Source organism: Ilyonectria robusta (genome assembly GCF_021365365.1).
Source record: "Ilyonectria robusta strain PMI_751 chromosome Unknown BGZ61scaffold_4, whole genome shotgun sequence".
NCBI lineage: Eukaryota > Fungi > Ascomycota > Sordariomycetes > Hypocreales > Nectriaceae > Ilyonectria > Ilyonectria robusta.
Window position 1 is genome coordinate 915,139 of NW_025764438.1, and position 23,374 is coordinate 938,512.

Sequence of the window (23,374 nt, forward strand, 5' to 3'; positions counted from 1 at the left end):
TCGTTAGTACCACTGTAGCAGTCTGGGATATCTATTACACTTTGGTAAAATCTCCATCCGAGCCTCCCGTGCCCGTCATCAGTGTCTAGGCATGGTCCCCCCTTCCACCAAAGTTCCCTTCCATTGGCACAGGAGAGGTACCCAGCGCGCCATATACTGTACCCCGGAAGTGGCTGGCTCCGTCGATTCAGGGGTCGAGTGCTCCCCTATTTTCCTGGGCTGAACTCTAGGGTAGGTACATGACCGACGTGGGTCACAGCCGCAAACCTTTATCCACTGGTCGCGTGACCCTCGACATATTCATTGGGATTGAAGGGCTATAGCTCGCTTTAGAATACCTAGCCAGCGGGTAATGAGGAGCTGATTATGAAGTGCCGTCTGGTCTAGACCAAATTTATCGTCTCTGTGGGGGCGAAAGCACTAACTGATTCTTTCACCCATGGAACTTTCGAACATGTCATCTCCCACATCAGAGTTTACACCATCGCTCACATGCAGCTGTCAACCACGCGCTCGCTACACCTTGTTTCAGCTACCGAGAACAGCCACAGCCCTATGCGACCCGGGCCTTATTCGTGTCCCTTCATTGACAACCCTGCTCAACACTTTACATTGCACAGCGACGGCAAGAAAACATCAACCACACAGGGTAAATGAAATATCCCATTCATTATTCACCAATAAAAGGTCATCAGCAATTCTCCTATCCGCGCATATCTATCATCATGTGAACGGTCCTCAGGGGTATTGATTGTATGTCTTCAAGCATAAGCCAGCGTGTTGTCGTTGCGAATCCTTCCAGCAACACCAATGTTGGCCACTCCCCCAGCAACACAGGGGCCCTTCACCACAATCTATGCCACAGGTTAGCATCCCGTCTTGTACACCAGAGACCCATTCACATCAGGAAACTTACCTTTCCTTCGATCTTCTCATCTGTAGTCTGGTGCGGCCCTTCGTCCTTCAAGAACACCTCGACGCTCGTCAAGGGTGAGCCGAAATGACCATTGCCATCGTCGCAAAGTCGGTAGTCATAAAATGCAGTCTGGGTGATCGCTCCAGCAACCTTGGCCGCCGTCAGCGCGTAAACGAGTCTCGCACCCGTGAAAATACGAAGATCGGAGAGGACACTGGCTGAGAGATGAGGCGTATCGGCACCCGCTCGCTCGGCCGTGTAGACGAGGCGGAGCTTTCCTGGGGTTGTGCCGATGGTTGGGGATGCGCCAGAAGCGAAGGCAGACAGAGGGTTCGAGCCGGACATGATGCCTTCCTGGGTCAGAGAACGCGTCGAGAGGGCGTGCGAGGCCTTGGCCAGAGGAGAGCTTAGCCTCCTCATCGATTCGGCGTGTGAGACAAGGAGCGTCTGGGGGCTGGCGACGATGATGGTCGGTGCAACACCCTGAGTTGCGACGACGATATCTGGTGACTGTCCAGCAACAGAGTTCAGGGCGATTGATGCATTCGAGTACATTGCGGCCAGAGTGAGGACCAGAGTGTGGACATTGGCAAGCGAGTCGGCGGGGAGGAACAGGTCGGATGGATTGATGCGCTCCTTGACGGGGATGGCAGCAAGCTGTGCGGCAATGGCGGACACCATGTTTGCCTGGTTGAAGCGCACCATCTCCTCCATCTGGCCGGGCTTGGTCTGCCAAAAGGTCACAATGTCCATGGGAGCGTGCTCGGGATCAAGGTTGGGAAGCTCGAGTCCAGCCTCGACGGGGGCATCTCTCAGGATATCCTGCCAGGTGGCAACGTTGATGCTGCTGCCGGTGCCCTCGGGGACCTCATTCCAATCCATGTGGCTACTGCCTTCATCCGTAACCCAGATGAGCTGGCGCAGAGATGGGTATGCCTTGATGACGGCATCGAAGGGGAATGCGCCGGGGGCGGTAATCAAAGTGTCGACGGCGGAGCGGCGGAGCATGGAAACAAGCTCGTCATCAGTGACGTTGAAGGGGACCAGGACGGTGGTTAGGTTCGAGTAGAAGCTGCAGGCGAAGAGCGTTGCAAGGAGTTCGACGGAGTTGGGCAGATAGATGGCGACCCGGATACCACCCTGGTCGGCAATGTGCTGTCCGATGAGGTTGATCTGGCGGGTAATGTCCTCTGTGTCATGTTAGCTTCACCAAAGAGCAGAGCGATAGAGGCCATTGGAGCCGCGGCTGTATCGTACGTAGCTTGTGGTCGACAACGACTTGTTTTCCCAGGACGGTCTGGATCTTTCCCGTGACGCCGTCGTCGCCACCTTGGACGACCCTGCGCCAGACATCTCTCAAGTCGCCATCGCGGCCGCGCGACCACTTGGAGGCGCCGGCATCCTTGACGTTCAGACCGGGGTTGAGGGGCATGCCGTGAGGGGCGGCCTGAGACCTGTAGACGGGGCTTTCGCCCTCGTTCCGGACGGGAGACGGAACGGCCTGCCGGGCCAGCAGCATGGGGTGGACATCGGGCTCGCGGGTGGTGAGCACGCGGTAGGAAACGAGAGCGAAGAGCAGAGTCAGGAGGCCGGTCGAGTAGGGATTCCACTGGCCAGCCAAGCTGGAGAGGCTCTCGTCGATGGTTTCGATGAGACCCATGGTTGGGTTAGTGCCCGCGGCTGACTTTCAGGATCGGTCGGGGTTGGGGGGGGTCGGAGAGGTCGGAGGTCGGAGGGTCGGCTTCGATGTGGGTAGGCTTTATTTAGAGGACGCTGAGGAAGCAGACGAAGAGAAGTGTGGGCGTCTCTCGCTCGCACGATGCACGTGTGCGAGGAAGAAAAGAAGGCCGAGAAAGCTGAAGAAGCTGAGAGAGCTGCAGGAGTCGACCGACGCGTGGAAAGTTGGCGACGTGGGTGAGTTTCGGGCGGGGGAAACACCGACCCGGGATGCAGCACCACCAAAAGAGGGCCAAGAGGCCACGGCATGCGGCTGGTGGGGTAGCCCACGGGTGCGATATGGGGGGGGGGCTGAGCTGGAGCGGAAAGTTGCCACGCAGAGAATGCAGAATACCTAGGTGCACAGAATACACAGAGTACAAGAGTACAAGAAAACCGGCGCCTGCGGGCTACCTCAACTGAAGTTCCATCAACTACCGATAGTGGTGGCAGTGACAGCGCAGTTACCTCCAGTAGGTAGTTACATACCGGCATCCACCCTCGGCATCAGCGCCGGGAAAGCCCTTCTCGGAATATTTCCCATCTTTCCATTTCCATTCCCATCCACATTTCTCCGACGACACGAATCCCATGGAATTCTCTCGATACCCGAGAGCCACCAGTCCTGTTTCCATTTGTTCGTCACGTACTGCACTTCCCATTCTACACTGGTTAGTTTATTAGTCTACTTAGCCACCGTACTTCATACCCGTTCTCCATGCCCATGCTCCTCCTCCCTGCAATGTCGTCAGCTCTGGTGGGGTGTTTGTTGCTGCTGCCAAGTCAGCGCCAACAAGTTGCTGGTACGGTCCGTCCCCCGCCTCAGCCGCTCCCGTCCAACGGAACGGAACCTTGCCACGCAATAAACCATGCATACAAACTTCACTGCCGTGTCAAACCCTTTCAGTCGGCAATCACGCCAATTCACATCACACCACACTCATCACAATCATGAACCAAATATTAGAGTGCAAATGCGTTTTTTTTCTTGGACTCCTCAGTCCAGTCTGGTTATCTGTCCTACCACGGGAACTGAGTCCATGACCTCTCCTTTTTTTAGAGTCATGGTCCCCGTCTTCAGAAGCCTCGGGACTCGGCGCCCTTTTTGGCCAAGTCCAAGCCTTCGTCAATGTCCATGTCCCAATGTCCTGCCAAGAGCAAGAGCCTTTTGTTTCATGCCGTGCCGCCCAAACCAAAAATCCATAACCTGTGGCGTCGCGCGGCCGCGCTCGTGCTCTCCGCATTGTGTAAAAACAGAGAAAACCGTTCTGTTGACCATCATCAATGTTCCTAGCCTTGTTCATCGCCCTCCCACCGGTCCCCATTCCCTCGGGGGACCGCCGGGCGATTGCTGACCAGAGAACCGAGAAATCCACTTTTGTCTATGTTGCACGGCGATGGCATGACCCTCTATCGTGAAAGCGAGAAAAATGCCCTCGGGGTTGGGGGAACCCCAGGTAGACCGCAGAAACATGATACTCGTGATGCCGTGTCCAGATCCAGTGAATCTAGATCCATTAAACACCACGTTCTGCCAACGTCTTCCAGTTCCCCAAATCTCGGTCTAAGGGTATCAAGCGAGGAGTGTGCCGAAATCAAAAGAAACGCAATCTATCACATGCTTCGTGAATGCCCTGGGACCGAATACTGCTTCGTGCCAGTCATAGAAGAGGCAATCCGTACTTCTTCGCAGGTCATGATGCCGCCGTGTCGTCCAAATTCAGATTCGTGCGTCCAGAGTAACGTTGAAATCAAAGCAAACAAAGTGTCGAAAAAGGAAAAAAAAACGGGTGATGCTGTTGCTCGGCGTCCGCCCGACAGCATCGATAACACACCTCACGGGTATGTCATTTCTTCGGTGGATGTGTTGTTTACCACCAAGAGGACTGGCCACCGGGGCCGCCGGGGTTGCCGTAGCTACCACCACCGCCGCCGCCGTAGCCACCACCACCACCACCATAGCCGCCACCGCCGCCGGAGCTGTAGCCGCCGGAGCCGCCCTGAGGAGCACCGCCGTAGCCACCGCCGGAGCCGCCGTAGCCACCAGATCCGCCAGAAGGACCGTTGAAGCCACCACCACCGCCGCCGAAGCCGCCACCACCACCACCGCCGAACTTGCGGAAATCACGGTTGGCACTACCACCTCGGCCACCTCCACCACGAGAGCGGCCGCCACCACGGCCACCGCCGCCGAAGGACGACTCACGGGCAATAGTCTCGAGGAAAGCGGGAACCTCCTGGTTGGCCTCCTTGAGAAGCTCGAGGAGCTCGCGGACGACGCCACGGTTGCCACGGTTGAAGAAGGCAGTGGCAATACCAGTGTTGCCAGCACGACCAGTACGACCAATTCGGTGGACGTAATCGTCAATGTCGGTGGGAAGATCGTAGTTGACAACGTGGGTGACGTTGGGAATATCGAGACCACGAGCAGCGACCGCAGTAGCGACCAGGATGGGGCAACGACCGTTGCGGAAGAACTCCAGGGCACGCTCACGCTCGCGCTGAGTTCGGTCTCCGTGAATAGAAGTGGCAGGGAAACTCTGGTTGATGAGGAAATCGGAGAGAGAGTCGGCCATGCGCTTGGTCTCGACGAAAATGAGGGTCAAGCCACCAGCGTGGGTGTGGAGGATATCAAGCAGCACGGAGCGCTTGTCGACGTCCTCGACGTACTCAACCTTCTGAGTAATGTTCTCAGAAGTGGAACCGACACGACCAACGGAAAGGAAGACGTAATCCTTGAGGAAATCGCGGGCAAGCATCTGGATGTCGCGGGGGAAGGTGGCCGAGAACATCAGAGTCTGGCGGTCCTGAACACCGGGCATATCCTCGCCCTCAACAATGCGGCGAATTTGGGGCTCGAAACCCATGTCAAGCATGCGATCGGCCTCGTCAAGGACAAGGTACTTGATGTTGCAGAGGGAGATGCGACCTCGCTCTATGAGATCGACCAATCGACCGGGGGTAGCAACGAGAAGATCGCAGCCACGCTCAATCTGTCGGAGCTGAGAACCAATATCGGCACCACCGTAGACGACGCAAGGTCGGACCCAAGATCGGTAGGCAAACTTTCGGGACTCCTCGTAGATTTGGGAGACAAGTTCTCGGGTGGGAGCGAGAATCAGGGAAGTGGGATAAGCCTTGCGCTGACGGCCAAACTGACCGGCGGCGCCGGCGGGGACGGCAGAAGGGCCGTTGATGAATGCCTGCGAGAGGATGGGGAAGAGAAAACCACCAGTCTTTCCAGAACCAGTCTGGGCACAAGCCATGAGATCACGACCGCCCATGACAATGGGGATAGAGTACTTCTGGACAGGGGTGGGGACCTTGTAGTGAGCCAGCTCGATGTTGCGGCAAAGGTGCTCATCCAGGGGAGGTGTGGAGAACTGGGTGACGGCCTCGGGGACATCTGTGCCAGAAGCCTCGACAGGGATGTCGTCGTACTTCTCGAAGTTGATACCGGTGTGTTGCTTGGAAGGATCGTCGGGGGTACCGAAGAGCTCGCGCTCGACACGGGGGTTAGCAGGGCCGGGAACGTGCTTTCCATCGCGCCACTGTCCGTCACCGGAGCCACGGGCAGTGTAGTTGCCGCCACCGCCACCGCCAGCGTGACCACCGCCGCCCTCGAAGTTACCACCGCCGCGGGAGTAACCACCACCTCGGCCGCCCCAACTGCCACCACGACCGCCGGCGCTGGGAGCGTTGTTATTGTAGGTAGGGACGTCGTTGCTCCAGTTGGACTGGCGAGCACCGTAGTTCTGGCTGTTGGGAGAGGTTAGCTACCTGCTGATAAGACCGTAGGGGGAGAGGCATCACTCACTTAGCCCAGGCACTGTTTCCAAGGCCGTTAGGTCCCTGGGGTCCAGGACCAGGAGCACCAGGAAGAGGACCGGCACCAGCCGCAGCAGCATCAGCGGGAGTAGGACCGGGAGCAGGTCCAGTACCGTTGACAGGAGGACCACCGGGGCGGGATCGCATGTGAGGCGGGATGTAGGATCGTCCACCAGGGGCAGAAGCACCTGGGGCGCCTTCGGGCCCAAGGTTGAGGGCACCCATGTTGAGTTGGTCGGCCATGATTGCACGGGGTCGAGGATTCGGATTCGAGTCGATGGTCAAAGGGAGAACCAGGTCTTCAAGACACGAGGACGACACAAGTCGATCGATGAGGAATCACGCTCGAGAATGAACGAGAGTGACAAGAATGAATTCCCGTCCGACGAGAGAGACAGGAAATGTAGAAAGAGAAAGAAGTGGAAGACCGACGCTTCCAAAAACTTTTCAGGCACAAACAAAGTCGGTGCTTGCAGCTCCCTTCGAAGAACACGCAGAATCTTCAAAGAAAGACCAAGGAAAGACGAAATGTCTTGGGGATAAGACGAGGATGAGGGGGGATGGGAGTTTGTGAGGTGAGGGTGAGAGGGTGAGGGTTGTTGTGGGAGGAAGAAAAGGGACAGAAGAGGCCAAAGAAGAGTGGGAAAAAATTGGTTTGATCTGTGTCAGAAGAGGCTAGCGCGTTCTGTAGCCGGGTCAGAATTTTTGGGGGGCGCGCCTGCTGCGGTGAAGGCGAGTGCGAGGGAATGGAGGGGGAGGCAAGCCCGTGAGTGGGTGGAGCGGCGGTGAGGTATCCGCCAAGTATCTTTTGGCCACCGCCTGGGGCCAGTGACGTTTGTGGACAACCCAGCGGGCTTACAACAGGCTCCAGTGGACTTTGTGGCGGAGGGGCCAGCGAATAGGTTCAAGCTGCTTTTGCTGTCACACAGTGCCCTGGCATGGCTGGGGAGGGGAGGCGCAGGCTTTTTAGAGCAGAGAGAGTCACTACGCGTACGAAGACCCAAGGGGCAGATGGGAATTTTGGGATTGAAGCGGAGGTGAAGGCTTGGGCATCCACTGCTTTGCCAGGCAGTTGGTTGTAGGGGATTCTGGTATGACGACAATAGTGGGTGCGGGCCCGGGATAGTTAGTGGGAGAACGAAAGATGATGGTGGAGCACAGAAGAAGTGGACTCGGGCAGAGATACTTGAAGGGTACCTCTGAGTTTGCTGGGATGAAGGGGCCTCCCTGGGGCCGGTGCTGGGTAATCAGTAGATCTGCACTGGCCGCAGTCTATGTCGAGGCTAGTTTATACAAGGGTTAATTGAGATGTTGTCCCAAGGCAAACGGGAGTTAAACAGTTTGAAAGAGGGCAATGGATAGAAAACACGTTGGCAAAGACGGGAGAAAACAGTTGCAAGTGGATGCCGGGGTTTGGTAGGCAGCGCAGCCTAGACCCCTTTATTAGGTACTGACCTACTGCCTAAGCGGGCGATTTAGAGAGGATCTTATAGGGGAGGCGAGTTGTTTTACACGAGGCAGACGCAGGGAGGGGTGCGGCTGCGGTGTACAACTCTCAGCAAGCAGGTACCAACCCACTGACACAGGTAGCAATTGCGCTGGAAGATAACCAACAACTGACTCAGTCGCCTCTGGCCGACAAAGTCTCTGTAAAGGGAGTCCAAGTACGAGGCCGAGGTCTCTTAACCTGTCACGAAAACAATGGCCGGGCAGCCATGAGGCGCCGACCTCGACCTAGAACTACAGGGATCAAAGACCAGGTTCAACACGGCATCCCAATCGATAGATGACGAAATCTCCGATAAGCGGGAGAACTTGCACACGTATCGAGATACGGAATACCGACCAACGCGCCCTTGTACTTCTGTGATACAGTGCCACCACGACATAAAATCTTCTTCCGCCGCGGTCTAGAAGGCGCCAGCAGCGAACGGACATCCACGACTTCCGACATGGATGCTTCCTCCACATTTCCGTCAGCCGATGACGCCGAGGCAAAACGCCTTGCCATGCCGCATGCCCGTCTGCCTGGATAACTTTCGATGTTAACTCTCTGTCACCCAACATGTGTCAGGCGCTCGTCGTCGAACCCATGACCCGAGTACCGTTTTGTGTTGATTCCGACATGAGACCACCCACACATGTTTTCACACATGCTCAAGATAACTACTCTCAAACCTAGAACATCTTGGCCTCGGGCGCACCGAAAGATACCATGGCCGTTTGGAAAGCCAACATACTTGCCCGGACGACGGCAAAAATATCCAACAACCCATCTTTCTCCGGCAAAAAAAGGAACCAGGCGCATGGCTTTGACACCAGGCACAGTGTACATATCGAGCCGCGCTGGGTTGCAGCACATAACATCGAGATTGCCCAGGCCTCCCTAAGTCAGCCATGCATTGCATCTCCTCTGACGCAACGCCTCAGCCCAGGGCCTGCATCAGCCCTGTGCACGCCGTCTGACCACCGTTCTCGGACCCAACGAGTCTGGCCTGCGCCTCAGATACTTGAACTAACCCGTTGCTGTCTTGCTGGCTTTGAAGTGATATGACACTGGGTTGGGACAAAACTACCATGTAACAACCTGTAGAAGGTGCACCAGACACCAAGAGGACAATAGGTAGTGGGTCGCCACACTCCATAAGTTAAGCATTTCTCGGGTTTGCCCGTACCCATCGTCTCCGAGGACGATACCCACCTTCTAGGCGCCGCATGTCTTTTGTGTCGGATGCAGTTCATCTCTAGTTCAACCCGACTCCTCGGGCCACGATGGCCTGCGAGGTCTCAGACAGCATGCCCGGGGCAGCCGCCCTGCAGGAACAAAAGCACGGAAACGAAACCCGAGTGGTTAAAGTCCCTTCTAAGTCTCAACATCCTTTCTGATAGGCAAAGGACAGTTCAGCTGATCACGTGAGTGCTTATTTGACCGCCCTGGAGGATATCGACTTTATTGCGAACATTAGCCCCCAGCTCATCTAGTAGTACAAAGTCATGTCGCCTCTATCTGTTGTTCATGCTTTAAGCACTCTTCACCACCTTGTCATCATCGAATTCTATGTCGACGATGCCGTCGGCCTTGACCGCCTTGACCACCATGCCCTTGAAGTCAATCGGTAACCGTCTCTTCAGCTCATCCGTGCACATCGTCAGGAGCTTGATACCCTGTCCGAGCGTGATATCGGGGTGATGGTGCTTGTCCAGAATCGACAGGCAGTAGTATCTGTCATGCCATGTTAGTCCTCATCCTGGTTCTACCAAAACGGTACCCCTCGCCAGCTCCCCACTCTCAAACATCTCCAGGCAAGGGACAACTTACTGTGCGTATCCATGCGCAGCATAGGGAACATCGGCGAGCGACGCTAGGTAGTCCAACCAGTACAGCGAAGGCTTGCCAGTGATGGGGTCAACACCGCCCATCAGGAGGTTGACATTGTAGGGCTTGCGGGATCGCAAGCTCGTGGCAAGCTCTCCGCGGACGAAGTTGGCCAAGGCAGAGGGCGACAGGTCAGACTCGTTGCGCATCGAATAGAGTTGGGCATTTCGTTGGATGTACTCGGCGAATTGCACTGCGGGCAAGTAAGTCATAAGTCTGGAGGGGGCGCTGGCGTCGTTGGGGCGTCAAGTACCTGTGTCGCCCGCCTCTCCGGAGAACGCCATCAACGTGTGTTTGTTGAGTGCTCTCGTCTTGTCATCGGACGTTTTGAGGACCGTGGCGCCTCGCATCGCAGCCTTGGAAGCTGCAATGATGGTGAAATCCTTGCCGGTGATTCCCAGCAATACCTCCCTGTGCATGGAATGTTAGCGGATGTCGTAGTTGCAGCCAGAGCTGCAGCTCGGGAGAAGCTCACATCTTGGCGATTGTGCAGGTTGTGGTGACGTTTGGTGTTGTGGAGGAGGAGTTGTTGTTGTTTGTGTCGGCTTGATGGTCGTCGTGGTCTGTGGTGAGCCTGCTTGAAGGTCCAGCAACCAAGCAAGCTCCAGTTAGGCTGTAGCGATGCGCGTCAACGGACTCCGGGAGCTCTGCAGCCGCTGCTGGGTTGTGCCGCGTGTTACCGCCTAGGCCGGAAAAACCTCCCCCCAGGCGCCGCACTCTGATTCGCTGAGCCGACGCCCAAGCACCCAGTTGGATTTTCCGTGGCCCACTGTACTGAACTTTTTTTTCAGACTGCCCAGAAATTTATCTCCAGCGGCGGGACGATCAAGTCGGAGTAGGCAGCCAACTTCGCGGCATTGCCACCATGTCGTCCTTTTTCACCGTCCCCGGCGCCCAGAAGAAGCGCAAGCGACCTGCGGCCCCAGAACCTCCAAAGAAAAGACTTGCTGCCTCAAAATCCGCCGCCAAAGGCTCTTCGAAGGCGGCCGGCCCCACTAAGAAGCGAGTCGAGCGAGACGAGTCCATCTCCGGCAGCGACTCAGAGGATGACGGGAGCCACGATGACGCCTCGATCGCGGAGGAGGTGGTGAACGAGGATGAGTCTGAAGAGGAGGAAGAGACTGCCGCGGAGCGAAGATTGCGCCTCGCCGAGCGCTATCTCGAAAACATCAAGGAGCACGTGGACGAAGCTGGATTCGATGCGGCCGACGTTGACCGAGATTTGATCGCCGAGCGACTAATTGAAGACGTTGCCGAGACCAAGGGACGAGTATATCGCCAATTGGCCTCCGAATTGGCCTTTGACAAAGCCTCTCGCACCTTTTTCCGAAGCAACACCAACGCCGTCACCTCCATCGCCACCTGCGCGCCCTTCATCTACACCACAACCAAAGATCTCATTGTACAAAAGTGGAGGACACAAGAACTGCCTCAACACCAATACCCCCAGACCACGAAGCGAAAACCCAAGAAGCCCCCGGCCCCCCCGAGAAAACAGCCTGAATTGGAGACGTGGCTGAAAGGAAACACCAGCAAGTCCCAAGACAAGGACTACCAGAGACACACCGATCACATCTTGGCTGTGGCCGCCTCACCGGACGGCAAGTATGTTGCCACTGGCGGCGCAGACCGCAAGCTCATCATCTACGACGCCGAAACCCTTAAGCCTATCAAAATCTTCACCCACCACAGAGACGCCGTCACAGGCCTGGTGTTTCGGAGAGGAACTAACCAGCTGTACTCATGCTCTAAAGACCGAACGGTCAAGGTGTGGAGTCTGGATGAGATGGCATACGTTGAGACCCTCTTCGGTCACCAGGATGAGGTAGTTGCCGTCGACGCCCTGGCGCAGGAGCGCTGCATCAGTGTCGGCGCTCGCGATCGTACCGCCCGTCTTTGGAAGGTTGCGGAGGAGACGCAGCTCGTGTTTCGTGGTGGTGCTGTGGACAAGAAGGCTCGGCCAGGCATTAAGCCGCGATCTCTCTTGCACGAGGGAAGCATGGACCGTGTCGCCATGATCGACGACGACCTCTTCGTCACTGGCAGCGACAACGGCGCCATCGCCCTCTGGAGCGTCCAGAAGAAGAAACCCGTCTATATTGAATCTGCCGCCCACGGACTCGACCCAGCCCTCGACCCCCACGAGGCCTCTGCTGAGCAAAACCCAGACTCCAAGGTCGTCCCACCCCCGACCCCTCGCTGGATCACCGCCCTCAAGACCATCCCTTACTCCGACGTTATCCTCAGCGGTAGCTGGGATGGCCACATCCGCGTATGGCGGCTCAGTGAGGATAGGAGAAAAATCGAACCAGTCGGCGTCCTCGCCACCCCAGGCGAGGCACCGCAGCAGTCCACGGACGACGGCTCGCGGGGCCCCATTAAGGGCATCATCAACGACATCTCAGTGTTTGAGCGAGGCGACCGTGGCAAGGACGGGCTGTGTGTTGTCGCAGCCGTGGGACTACAGCACCGGCTGGGTAGGTGGCAGCCGCGAGTGAAGGGCGGACGAAATGGCGGTTTGGTGTTTGAGATTCCGAGGATATCGCAGCCGACGGCGAATGGCGCGCAAGAGAGCTCGGAAAATGAGGATGAAGAATGAGCGTATAATCATTACAAGGAGCCAATAGACTTGACCAAAACTGGGAACCACACTTGATGCTACCATCACACCAACATTACATCCCCACTCCTTCCGTGATGGTCGCATGCTCTACTTACGTGGATGAGTTATAGAGTCGGAGTCAAAATAGAGTAGACGAATGTGGTATGGGTATTTCATTTCTTGTTGTTTTATTGCCGTACAATGCGCCGGCTCTCTCGGCAAGAGTCGCCGGAAGGCCAGACAGCTATGTCATCTCACGTCAAGCCTCTCTAGTTATCCACTGATGCAACAATGCAAGATCCTCCTAACGCCTGAAACTCATCGCGCCGTCATTTCGTTGTCAAACATCGCTTACAGTAAGCGCCGTCTTTATTCACGCAGTATTTTGGAGAAGAAACATCATGGACGTATGCCTCGACGTAAGGTAGTCGAGTTTAGAGTCGTCATCGGGACGCAATGTCGAATGACCGGTCGATTCCGTCGTATTGCGGTCCATGGGCGGCTGGCTTGTCGCTTTCGATGGATGGAAGAACTTTTGGAGACAGAGTCAAGGCCCGCGGTTGAGCGGAGGGGGACTTTTGGGAACGGCGCTTTTCGACGTGTATGATCTCTGGAGACTCCGACCTATCTCGTTTCACCGCTCGAGGCTCGGAGGTAGAGGGACGGTTGGACGGCGAGCTCGACAGCCTCGCAATAAATTTGGGTATCGATCGCTTGATAGGTGTGGCCTTGGTGTCATCGTCCGGCTCCGCAGTTGTCAAGTCAACTGGGACTTGTGACGCTGCTTGCGGTGACTCGCGGGCCGAGTGCAGAACCTCGCCAGAGCCAGAGGTCTTAGCACCTAGACTCGAGTCATCGTCCAGAGGCACGACGAACTTGGGATCCTCGCCGATGATCAGACTACGAGGCTGGGGAAATCTGTCGGGAGACGTGCTCATATTGGGCGACGTTGTCGCGCTCATAACCCGTTGAAGAGCCGCGACAGCTGGACTCTTGATGCCGGTCGCCAACGGACTCGTGATTTCTCGCTTCGATTGCGGTGTCTTTGAGCTCTCCGGCGGTTCTTTTGGCGAGGACTGACCGGATTGTGACGCCGATGGCCCTGAAGAACTAGGCTCCTTCGCCAACTTTCGTTGTCTCTTTCTCGCTTTCTCCGCTCCTAGTCGGTCCTCCTGCTCATGCTGTAGTGAAAAGAGAAGGCGTCGTACCTTGGCACGAATTTCAGACGGGTTGATATCCCACCCCATATCCTCTTTCTGGAGAAGTTTGCGGACAGCGCCGTCCGGATCTTTTAGGAACTCCTCCATGTAGCCAAGGACGAACACACCGCAGTCGCAGTGATTGTCCTGCTCGGGGATCTTCTTCGCAGTCATCCCACCCGGAATCTTGGCGAGCTCGACATTCTTTTTGTGTCTAGCCTCTTCAACGAGGTAGTCTCTCAGGTGTTTGCAAGTCACCGAGTGTGAGGACCCCAGTGAGTCAAGGGTGATGATTTTGGGTTCTTCCGAACTGAACTTCTGGAGGCCGCCCGCCGACTTTCGCTTGCCATTCTTGACTGCGCTTGTGTTGGGTGACTTGGTTGCAGAGCTTTGAGGGAGGATGTCGATGGTTCCAATTGATGACTGGCTTCTAGCCGCTTCTTTTGCCCCTTCGCTATCCAGCACGGCAATGTCCAAGTCCTGCTCCAAGGGTGACGTCCTCAGCGAGGCCCCTGTGACAACCCGATCCACATTGATCGTTTCGGGGTCAGCTGAGACTTCTTTTCCCTGGCTATGTGCGAGCATTCGGGGCGCATTGTAGATGATTGCTAGATACCAGTGCATGTTCTCATTGACTGGGACCACAATGTAGTCGTACGACAACAAATCGACCTTGGCAGTCCACGACTTGACACCTTCATAGTTGATTTTGCCTCGGCTCGGTTTGAGTTTCGCAAAGAAAAATGTGTTGAAGAAATGGACTTTCTGAAGTACATCCGGTCGTTCTGCCTGAAGTCTGGTCTGCAGGTATCGAAAGTAGAAGCTGATAAGATTGTCGTTGAGAAATTCTCCCTCATCAAGACGAGAGATGTCATCTCTGTCAACCGTCGCTCGATCCTTTCCAGTTGCAGGAAATACCAGGGACCTGTGCCAATTCTTGTCCCAGTCTGGGTTTTTATCAGTCCAGCGATTTGGGGCGATCTCCAACAAAGGCAAAGGGGGTGATCTCCTCGTCCGTCGGGTTCCGGGCCCTTGACTGCGAGTCACGACGGAGACGACGTCATTCTCCCGTCCTGGGATTTCTGACACATCTGCGATAGACTCCCGCATATTGTCTTTGAGTTTCTTAACTGGTCGTTTTGATTGAGGGTTAAAAGGATCTCTGAGGTTTTCTGGGATCCGGAATTTGAGCTGGGTTCGCTCAACCGGACTGCTGAGCTGGAGTCTCGCCTCCGTAAATGACGGGGCGCGCTTTTCATAGTCGCTAGACTCTTCGAAGTGCTTGTTGAACATCCTTTTGAGTTCCTCACTGAAATTCATTAGTATTTGTAGCATGTGATTAGGATGAGAGTAAGGTGGAGTTCAACTTACACCGGCCTTTCTTCAATAGTCTCGGTGGGTTGTTGCGAGAGCCACGCCAATAAAGAGACTACACCGTCTTTGTCACCGAACTCCAATGCTAGATTTGGGGATAAAGTGTCCACAGCAGAGCGTTTGATGACGACAAACGGACTATGTGTTGCCGCATGAAACACTCTGTTGACCTTCGACCTTTGAATCTCAAGCCATGGTAGACGTCGAGTTAGCCCCTCAGCCGCGTTTATTACCGTAGCAACCGAATCTTCCAAATGAAGCATGATTTTATGGTCGGGTTGAGATGCCGAAGAATATGCAAACTTGCCAGAGGCAGCGTTGGCAACGAGAATGTCTGGTAGACTGGGCGGGCTAGACTGTGATTTGTGTCCTTCAGTAGTCGACTTCGTAGACACAAAGGCGGTTGGTAGTATATCCGCTCGGCTCTTGAATCTCCGGTTCACGTCGGTAAAGTTGGTTGTCTTTTTTTTGGTCCGCGGTTCGTACATGTGTGTCTCAGATTGAGCGAGCTCATCTTCGGAACCGCCAATATTTACCGTCGGAACACGCTTGCGCTTCGTGGCAGGTTGGCCTCTGTTGGCTTGGTCGCAATGTGCCAGGATATCAGAAGTCACATGGGAAAGCGGCGTATCTTGACCTGGTTCATGAGACATGTGGTTTGAAGCCTGGTGAGCACTGGGCGAGAGGTGATCGCGAGAGGAACGGGCGTCATCGCTATCCCGTGAACTAACACCAGTCTTTCCTGCTCGGGACTTGCGCAGTGCACGACGGTTGGTTTTACTTCTTGGGTTGGCCAATCTGTACTCCACAACACCTGCCGACGCAGATTGCTTCCCGGCACTAGTAGTACTTGCAAAGTCGATGGTGTCGGCTTGGGAGCCATCCTGAGTTAGATCATGAATCTCGCGTCTTGAACTTTCTCCATGTTCGAGTCTAGACGCGGAGTTGAATCCGCCTTCAGAATCGTCTTCGATAACATCGTGGGGCGGTTCCGTGCTTGACTTTTTACTAACAAAGAATTTTGATAGTATAGCACTGCCGGACGGACTACGCTTTTGGCGTTTAGCAGTAGGTTCAAGGGCCTGGCGGAAACGATGCTCTCCATTTTCTCGTGCTTGACCGCCCCCCGGTGGACGGGTCATTGAGTTGCGAGGCCCAACGCTGGTGGCATTGATTGACTTCTACTCTAAAAGTCAGCGTGTGAGCCGTTCGCAGCGAAGATGGGACACCAACTAGTAAGTTATGATTATACATGATGTCCCCCGGAGCGCTCCAACGAGTGTTAGTGGAAGAGTCGAGGCTGGGGTGCGTTCGCCAAGCCTACCCATAATCTGGAAAAGAGTGGGCGTCGGAGTGGTATCGTGCGAGTGGACTGCGGCGTTGCAGAGTCAGAACGAGAACGGAATCGCAGCTGTGGATGTTCGGGGAGGGTTCACACGCACTCCCATGGAGCCTTGGTCCTCCTCTCGTCCTTCGAAGCCGGGGGGTGAGCGTGACGCTCCAGCTTTCTGCCTAGGGATCGCGGGGTTTTGGGTATCGAGAGGGCGGGTGGCTGCTGCGAGGCCGTTTCGATCGGGTTGTTGGATTTGTCGTCTGTGGAGGCTGCCCGGCGCCCAGGAATCGGTGTGTGCGGCTCGAGGTTTCGTCAAGGTAGCGCAGAGGCGCGGAAGATGGATGGAATGGGACGAGGCGAGACGAGATGCCGCAGCAGGGAGATACGAGAGTCGTCGGGCGCATGCCAGACCGAAGCCTGGAGGGTTTGTGGTTGGCGAGAAGGCCGGGGTAACGCAGGGCCCGTAGAAGTTGCTTTTGAGACTGAGGCTCCGAAGAATCGCAACGCCGGGCCTAGTGGGGTCGGCCTCTAAAATTTAGTGGAGAGCGCTGCCAGCTGCGCCGGCACCGGGGGAGAGGTGCAGGTTGAGTGTCAAACTTCTTGTGCAACGGCGTAGGCATTGGAGGTACAAGCCAAACAAATGTTTAGATGAATGATGGTCATCGGGCAATATTCGTCCCATCGTGAGTTGGACTAAATCATGTTGAGATTGCGCCTGGACATGTCATGATGGTAATTTAGCGTGCCGTTTTACCTCAGGCCGCTGCAATAGCGCTGTAGGTGCCTGCGATCCCCACATTGACCCAATCACAAGGCTGAGCACCCACTGGAGCTGGCGCACTGAGAGCCTGGAGCTTCTGTCCTCACCTGGCACGCGCGCGCAAACGACGGACGTGTCCAGATTAATTATCACCAGCTCAACGGCACTTCACCACCTCTGCTCCCTCCATCCTCCCTCCAACGACGCAACCCGCCCAATGCCACGATAGCTGGAGGCCCCCATGCAATAGTCACCCGCCATGTACAACTCCCTCACCCGCATCCAAAACACCTTCGGGTTCTTCACCACCGTCGCCTTCGTCGTCGCCGCCCTCATCGCCGCCTCCGACTTCCTCACCCCGCGCACGCCTGCCTCTGGCCTCCTCGCGCCCACGAACGTCCAAGTGTACTGAACCACCGCCTGATCGGCCCGATCCGAAACTCTGCTGTTCCAAGTGTGCATGGCTAACTGTGATTTCTCTTCTCTTCCCGTTCGCAGTGTCAAGGGCCGCCCGCACTACTACAGCTCCAAGAAGGAGGAGTACGCCATCATCAAGTTCTCCCTCGACGCCGACCTCTCGTCTTTGTTCACATGGAACACCAAGCAGCTCTTCGTCTACGTTACCGCCGAGTGGCCTGGCCCCGAAAACGCCACCAATGAGGCTGTCATCTGGGATTCAATCATCACCAATCCCAGCGCCGACCACCTACAGAACATTGGCCCCGTCGCCATGAAGAAGCTTAAGCGCAGCGCTGAGGGCAAGACGATTGATCCTAGCCGGTTAGTTTCGCCCTCTATTGGCAACTCCGCCTTTTGATTTCTCTGGGAATTGCGAGACTGACCCTTCATGATCATAGCGGCCTGCTCAAGCTCCGAAACCAGAAGCCCAAGTACCAGATCACCCACCCAAGCGGCAGGATCGCTGAGAAGGAAGATGTTACCCTCAAGCTGCACTACAACGTCCAGCCCTGGGTTGGCCTCCTGACTTGGAACCAGGATCAGGATATTGGCCCTTGGAAGAAGTTGGCTGGCGGCATGAGTAAAACCTTCAATCTTCCCGCCCTCAAGAAGAAGGACGAGAAGAAGAAGAAGAATACTTGAGTTCAGCCAGCAGAGTAGGTTCATGTCACAGCTGGGGATGTAAAACTATATATAGCATGTAAAGGCGTTTAATGGACTGGTTACGGACACTTGAAACTCTTCCGATTGCGAACGATTGTTAGGCAATTAGTGTCGTGTTCGTGACTTCGTGATACAGGCGTCTAGTCTATACTACATGTGGCCACTCTCACCGTCCTATCCAGGCCATGCATCCTTGTTCATACAATCATTGACATGCGTTTCATGCATAGTAAGAATCATAAGCCATAGTAAGAGTCATAAGTATCGATATGACAAAACCCTGAGGACACCTAGTCCTGAGTTGCGTTGCCCCCAGCCGCGTTACCGCCCGCGTTACCTCCTCGTCCACGATTGGGTCCGCCGCGTCCTCGTCCTCGTCCGCCACGGCCACGGCCTCTACCGCGTGGCTGATCCAGGCTGGCAGGAGGAGGCACGTTGCCGTATCTCTGTTCCTGGGGTTGGTCTCCGGCGTCTGGACCCGGGGAACCGTGCATGTTGCCTCGGCCATGTCCGCGTCCTCCATAGCCTCCTCGACCATTGCCGTTACCACCCTGGCCCTCAGGACCGTTGCGGTAGACCAATGTGCTGTGCATAAGGTTGGGAGCACCGCCTCGGCCTCCATTTCCGTTGCCGCGTCCACGGGGTGAATGAGTACCGTTGAGGGCACCACGCCAGCCGCCGCGTAGCGGTGCGGGAGCTGGCGCATCCTTGTATTGCGTAACACCGACAGACCCGTAAGCCCCGGAGGCGGCAGGGACGTTTCGACGCTGCTGAGACTTGCTAGTCGTAGAGATGACCTGCTTGACGGAGGTGTTCAGAACCGACGATGATGCAACAGTCTGGCCGCGGAACATTGGGGCTCTCTCGCCCAGTGTCGTTCCGCTCATGAATGAAGTGTCCCAGACCACATCCAACAGGAGAGCAGTGGCGGTGCGGCTGATGCCGACGACCGTTCCACGAGTTGCAATAGGAACCTTTCCAGAAGCCGTGACATATGTGACCCTGTCCCCCAGAGCGAAGTTTTGGTTTCCAAGAACCATCTCGGCATCAGAGGGCTTCAGGAGAGCCGAACGGGGGACCGAACGCAGCTTTCGGATGTCAATGTCGGAGGAGGCCAGATGAATTTGTTCTCCAACGCTGGCCAGAGCCATAACAACCTCGGAATCAAGCTGCTCAGCTTCAAGCGGCACTCGCTCGAACTTGCCGGTCTCCTGCTTCTTCAGCCAGGCCACAATTTCCTTAACTCTCTGGCCAGCCACACTAGGGTCATTCCACAGATCGGTCTCCGACACGTCACTCTTCTGTGGCTCCCTCTGGATGCCAGCAAAGAAGTCGGGGAATGCAACCATGTAATCCGCAATCAGCTTGATCGCCATACCGCTGAACTCCCATCCAGTCTGGGACTTTCTGGAGTAACCCAAAACCTTGAGCTTCCGTCCTTCAAACTTGAGGTTCAGACCCAAGTTCAGTCTCAGTCCGGCAGAGTTAATTATCTGGTAGGATGAGGTAATCTTGCTCAACACGAGAGGATGCACTCCTAGCTGCTTGGCAACGGCAAATGAAGGCGTGTATGGGTTATTGCGTTCCGCCTGGTAAATGATTTGCTTTGCAAAGTCTAGTTCCTTAGTCTTGAGCATTGACACAACAATCTCGGCCTTGTTGTTGATGTGGCCAGTGATTTCGAGAGGACGGCCAAAGGCATACTCGCCGAGGAAAAAGGCGCGTGTGCCCTGAGGGAACTCCTCCTCGATGGGAAGAGCTACCTTTTCAATGAACCGCTCGTCCTCGTTGACGACATCATCAACAATGGTTTGAGCAGCATATGTGCTTCGAACACTGGGGTTTTCCGCATATTCCTTGATAAGCGCACCCTCCTCCGTCCGGAGCAGACCCTTGAGCATATGGACAACGACGAGACACTCAACTTGTCCGATGGTAATAGCAAGTCGCTTGCTATGCCAATTCTCGAGGAAGTCGGATTCCTTGGCGAAGTCGGCAGCCTCCCTGTTGTTGTGGTCCTTAGTCACGATGTCCTTGCCATTCTCTGCTAACTCGTAGCTAAAGAGCTCATCCTGCACCCTCATCACCTTGGCCTCTTGAAGGAAGGGGTATCCAACGAAGCAGCGTTGGCCCAGCTTCGCCTTCCAAGTTTCAGTCTTGGTACGGCTCTCGGTCCCAGTCAGAGTGACAACAACGCTGGGGTTGCGGCTATCCGACTGGAAAACATTGACACCATAACCCTCCACAAGCTGTGCGGTGTATGGGAGGGTGTGCAATGTGGGGAAGCCAGCCAAAGCCGACACGTTTAGCAACGCGCCGTTCGTCAGACCTGAGAGGTATTGAAGACCCTCCATATCAGGGAGGTCAAAGATGTTTTCGATGCAGTGGCAGAACTGGACCTCCGGGAAAATACCAGGGAGGGGTGACGGGTAAGTGAAGTTTACCTCCGGGTTGTAGGTGAACTTGATTGGGACACCAAATCCGTTGCGAGCCTTCTCGTCATCTTCCAACAGGTCATTCTTTGTCGCCATGGCGGACAACAACCGCTTCTCATCAATGAAGGGAATCTTGACAACAGCTTCCCAGTCCATCTTCTTGCCGTTCATGTCCAATTCAAAGTCTCGGGGATAGAAGTCGATAATTGGGGACTCGGGGTTGGTCATGAGATCGTGATAGACCTTGGGGACAATCTTTTTGCTTCGATCCGGCAAGACACCCATGAGCTGTTCATAAGGTTTAAAGGGCTGGCCCTTCTGGAAGTTCAGGTCCGCTCCGACACCCTTGACAACATCTGCGTCTTGTTAGCACCATGCTTCTCGCCCTTGTACCGACTGTCCTGAAGCTTACCTGAGATGAGAGGCGCGTAGTGGTATTTGTAGAACCACGGCCAGGATGCGATTCCACGGTAGTAGTAATACAAGACCCATTGCAGACCTTGCACGTAGTTCTCGCAGAGGTCCAAAAGCTCCTTGTCATATTTCTCCGGGGCCCATTCCTCAAACTTCTGGAGATAGTATTTCGTCTTCCAGCCCTGGTACTTGTCCTGATACAACTTCTGGTAGTTTTTCTGAGCGTCCTCGGCGGTCAGATCGATGACCATGGCCTTGTCGTACGTCTTCGTCACCCGGTAAGCGGCAAGGTTACCTTCCTCCTCTTCCTCATCATCGTCGTCACCAATCTTAGGGGGGAATTCCACGAGGAGGTGGCGGTGGCCCTCATCATCTTCTTTGGTGGACCATTGCAGATGCATGGATTCCGCAAGATCCTGCACAAACTTGCGATCGGCAGCTATGAGGTCCGCTCCAAGATCCAAGGGCTGATCAGAGCGTTTTGAGACGTATGGGCGGATCTTCTGCTTCCAGAGATCTCGTTGTGCTGAAGTGATGACAAGCTGAGCGCCTTTTGGCGTCTTGCGGCTGGCGTTTTCCAACTTCTTCTCCATTTGTTTCGATACGAACCACTTTTCATCCGAGACGTCGTCTTCGAATTGTTGGACTTCGAGGTTTGAGATCTCGCCGAGCAGGGCTTGTAGGCGATCCATGTTGATGACTCCGTTTTCGTTGATATACCCATCACCCTTTGGAATGATGGTCTTGTATATCCTAAACATGTTCGCCAAAGCACCCTCGTTGATATGTAATCCGTGTAGATTGGGCAAGAAATCGTTTCCAACAAAGAAGGCCATTAGAATAAAGTCATCAATAACCCTTTCAAGATCGAATGGGAAACTTAAGACCCCGTCCTGTTTGAGCTCCTGGAACTCCATCTCAAGATACTCTCTGACGATGCACAGATGGAGCAGATAGAAATTCTGATGCTCCAGTTCCTTCGACTTGGTCTTGGATGCCCGCCCGAACGTCACTTCTTCTCGGAGGAGGCAGAAATGAGGATCGTGGCTGAGGAGACCCAGCATGATCAAGTCGGCGTCAAGGCCATAGAGACAGTGTCGGATGTTGGAGTTATATCCAGGTTGCGCCTTGGCGTTTCGGATGTACTCCATGATTTTGTGTTCTCCCTCACCAGGAACTTCGTGGCCGGATAGCACAATCTCGCACCCCTGCCAGTCAGTGTCTTCCGACACCTTCTTGTTCACAAAGTACCTCAGTTGTTGAGACAGCTTTGCCATGAACTCGGTTCCTAGGAACTGTTAGACTTGCGCTTCGTGGAGTACTGAGAGCGGGCATACCAGGAGTAATGCAGTTACTGTCGAAAGGCTCCTCTTTGGGCATCTCGACGCCTTCACTGATGGCCTTGTCGCGGGCCTTTTCGACGTCCAGCGCCGTGCGGAAACGTCGCGCGCGCTGCTGGTTCATCTTGGCGCGGGGTGCAACGCCATCGATGGCCATGAAGAAGAGCTGTTTGGGTTTGATTTTACCAAACAGATGTTCGATGTAGTTGAATATGCGGATGAACATTTCCTCCTCGCTTAAACGAAAGGAAACGTCCTCGCCAGCATCTTTATGGGTGCAGTTATGGATAATACCATTCATATCCAACTAGACGGTTGTTAGCAGGGAATTGGTCGAGGATGTTCGGGACCTCGAACGTAGAGGCAGTCGAACTCGGGTATTCGGTTCTCTGCGATGAGTTGGGAGATAGCGGGATAGCGCTCGGAGAGCCATCTGAAGAACTTGGGGACACTGCGACGAGCAAGAGGTGTTAGCGACAGCCGATAGAGATTAGGCGGCGGGAGAGAGGGCCAGCGGGGAGCTATCGTACCCCATGGTGACGGGTGGTGGGCGATTCTCAGCCCACGGAACAAGTCAAGGCAGACCGCGAAGCGATGGGGTAAAATAAGCGCCTGAATAAAAGGGCGCCGAACGTGGAAAATCCTGTCGCAAGAGTGATGATGGAACAACGCAGAGGTGAGCCAATCAAGGTTCCCGCACAAGACGTGAAAATACAGATGGGGGGAGAGAGGCAGAAGAGATCAAGGAGCAGGTCCTGCCGAATGTCCAAGGAGTGAAGAACAGAGTCGTGAATCCAAGGAGATGGGGGAGGGCGGTTTAGAAGAGTGGTTTGGGGAGAGGTGATGGTTGCGACGGTGCGGGTTGTCGTGACGATGTGGGAGCTAGAATGAGAGTCCAGTCTGCAACGTCGAGCGATGGGGCTCTGCCTGAATTGGGGAGCTTGTGGAGGGGCTGCTGG

The 23,374-nt window shown here is 55.2% G+C and overlaps 8 protein-coding genes across 8 annotated transcripts; 3 read left to right on the forward strand and 5 right to left on the reverse strand.

Moving 5' to 3' along the window:
• Nucleotides 1-315: 315 nt before the first annotated feature.
• On the reverse strand, nt 316-3,062 carry BGZ61DRAFT_444811 (uncharacterized protein). The gene is made up of 3 exons (XM_046245002.1): nt 2,174-3,062; nt 917-2,106; nt 316-854 (listed from the first exon to the last, which is right to left on the reverse strand). Exons 1-3 carry the CDS (start codon nt 2,574-2,576, stop codon nt 762-764), a joined length of 1,686 nt encoding a protein of 561 aa, XP_046108332.1. The 5' UTR covers nt 2,577-3,062; the 3' UTR covers nt 316-761.
• Nucleotides 3,063-3,103: 41 nt separating this feature from the next.
• Nucleotides 3,104-3,619, forward strand: BGZ61DRAFT_444813 (uncharacterized protein). Its single transcript, XM_046245003.1, has one exon. It carries the CDS (start codon nt 3,351-3,353, stop codon nt 3,585-3,587), a length of 237 nt encoding a protein of 78 aa, XP_046108333.1. The 5' UTR covers nt 3,104-3,350; the 3' UTR covers nt 3,588-3,619.
• An 884-nt stretch (nt 3,620-4,503) lies between these two features.
• On the reverse strand, nt 4,504-6,703 carry BGZ61DRAFT_345215 (P-loop containing nucleoside triphosphate hydrolase protein; the record flags this gene model as incomplete). Its single annotated transcript, XM_046239765.1, has 2 exons — nt 4,504-6,391; nt 6,450-6,703. 2 exons carry the CDS (start codon nt 6,701-6,703, stop codon nt 4,504-4,506), a joined length of 2,142 nt encoding a protein of 713 aa, XP_046108334.1.
• A 2,536-nt stretch (nt 6,704-9,239) lies between these two features.
• Nucleotides 9,240-10,636, reverse strand: BGZ61DRAFT_444821 (nucleophile aminohydrolase). Its single transcript, XM_046245004.1, has 4 exons — nt 10,312-10,636; nt 10,090-10,247; nt 9,780-10,029; nt 9,240-9,683 (listed from the first exon to the last, which is right to left on the reverse strand). Coding segments are annotated over exons 1-4 (612 nt in total). The 5' UTR covers nt 10,314-10,636; the 3' UTR covers nt 9,240-9,481.
• A 65-nt stretch (nt 10,637-10,701) lies between these two features.
• Nucleotides 10,702-12,435, forward strand: BGZ61DRAFT_345156 (WD40-repeat-containing domain protein; the record flags this gene model as incomplete). Its single annotated transcript, XM_046239759.1, has 1 exon — nt 10,702-12,435. The coding sequence occupies one exon, from the start codon at nt 10,702-10,704 to the stop codon at nt 12,433-12,435; it is 1,734 nt and encodes a 577-aa protein (XP_046108336.1).
• A 446-nt stretch (nt 12,436-12,881) lies between these two features.
• On the reverse strand, nt 12,882-16,153 carry BGZ61DRAFT_528823 (uncharacterized protein; the record flags this gene model as incomplete). Its single annotated transcript, XM_046253314.1, has 2 exons — nt 12,882-14,946; nt 15,009-16,153. 2 exons carry the CDS (start codon nt 16,151-16,153, stop codon nt 12,882-12,884), a joined length of 3,210 nt encoding a protein of 1,069 aa, XP_046108337.1.
• Nucleotides 16,154-17,210: 1,057 nt separating this feature from the next.
• BGZ61DRAFT_162180 (signal peptidase subunit-domain-containing protein) lies at nt 17,211-18,298 on the forward strand. Its single transcript, XM_046237475.1, has 3 exons — nt 17,211-17,509; nt 17,603-17,884; nt 17,962-18,298. The coding sequence occupies exons 1-3, from the start codon at nt 17,364-17,366 to the stop codon at nt 18,203-18,205; spliced, it is 672 nt and encodes a 223-aa protein (XP_046108338.1). The 5' UTR covers nt 17,211-17,363; the 3' UTR covers nt 18,206-18,298.
• A 218-nt stretch (nt 18,299-18,516) lies between these two features.
• On the reverse strand, nt 18,517-22,716 carry BGZ61DRAFT_491179 (XRN 5'-3' exonuclease N-terminus-domain-containing protein; the record flags this gene model as incomplete). Its single annotated transcript, XM_046250405.1, has 3 exons — nt 18,517-21,017; nt 21,074-22,363; nt 22,413-22,716. The coding sequence occupies 3 exons, from the start codon at nt 22,714-22,716 to the stop codon at nt 18,517-18,519; spliced, it is 4,095 nt and encodes a 1,364-aa protein (XP_046108339.1).
• Nucleotides 22,717-23,374: the final 658 nt, after the last annotated feature.

Excerpts from the sequence above, each read along its gene's own strand:
- BGZ61DRAFT_444811 (XM_046245002.1), bottom strand. The coding sequence starts at position 2,576 with ATGGGTCTCATCGAAACCATCGACGAGAGCCTCTCCAGCTTGGCTGGC. Across the intron at positions 2,107-2,173 it reads CGTTGTCGACCACAAGCTAC|AGGACATTACCCGCCAGATC; the intron begins GTACGATACAGC and ends AACATGACACAG. Across the intron at positions 855-916 it reads ATGAGAAGATCGAAGGAAAG|ATTGTGGTGAAGGGCCCCTG; the intron begins GTAAGTTTCCTG and ends CCTGTGGCATAG.
- BGZ61DRAFT_444813 (XM_046245003.1), top strand. The coding sequence starts at position 3,351 with ATGCCCATGCTCCTCCTCCCTGCAATGTCGTCAGCTCTGGTGGGGTGT.
- BGZ61DRAFT_444821 (XM_046245004.1), bottom strand. Across the intron at positions 10,030-10,089 it reads CGGAGAGGCGGGCGACACAG|TGCAATTCGCCGAGTACATC; the intron begins GTACTTGACGCC and ends ACTTGCCCGCAG. Across the intron at positions 9,684-9,779 it reads GCTGCGCATGGATACGCACA|ATACTACTGCCTGTCGATTC; the intron begins GTAAGTTGTCCC and ends ATGGCATGACAG.
- BGZ61DRAFT_162180 (XM_046237475.1), top strand. The coding sequence starts at position 17,364 with ATGTACAACTCCCTCACCCGCATCCAAAACACCTTCGGGTTCTTCACC. Across the intron at positions 17,510-17,602 it reads GCGCCCACGAACGTCCAAGT|TGTCAAGGGCCGCCCGCACT; the intron begins GTACTGAACCAC and ends TCCCGTTCGCAG. Across the intron at positions 17,885-17,961 it reads AAGACGATTGATCCTAGCCG|CGGCCTGCTCAAGCTCCGAA; the intron begins GTTAGTTTCGCC and ends TCATGATCATAG.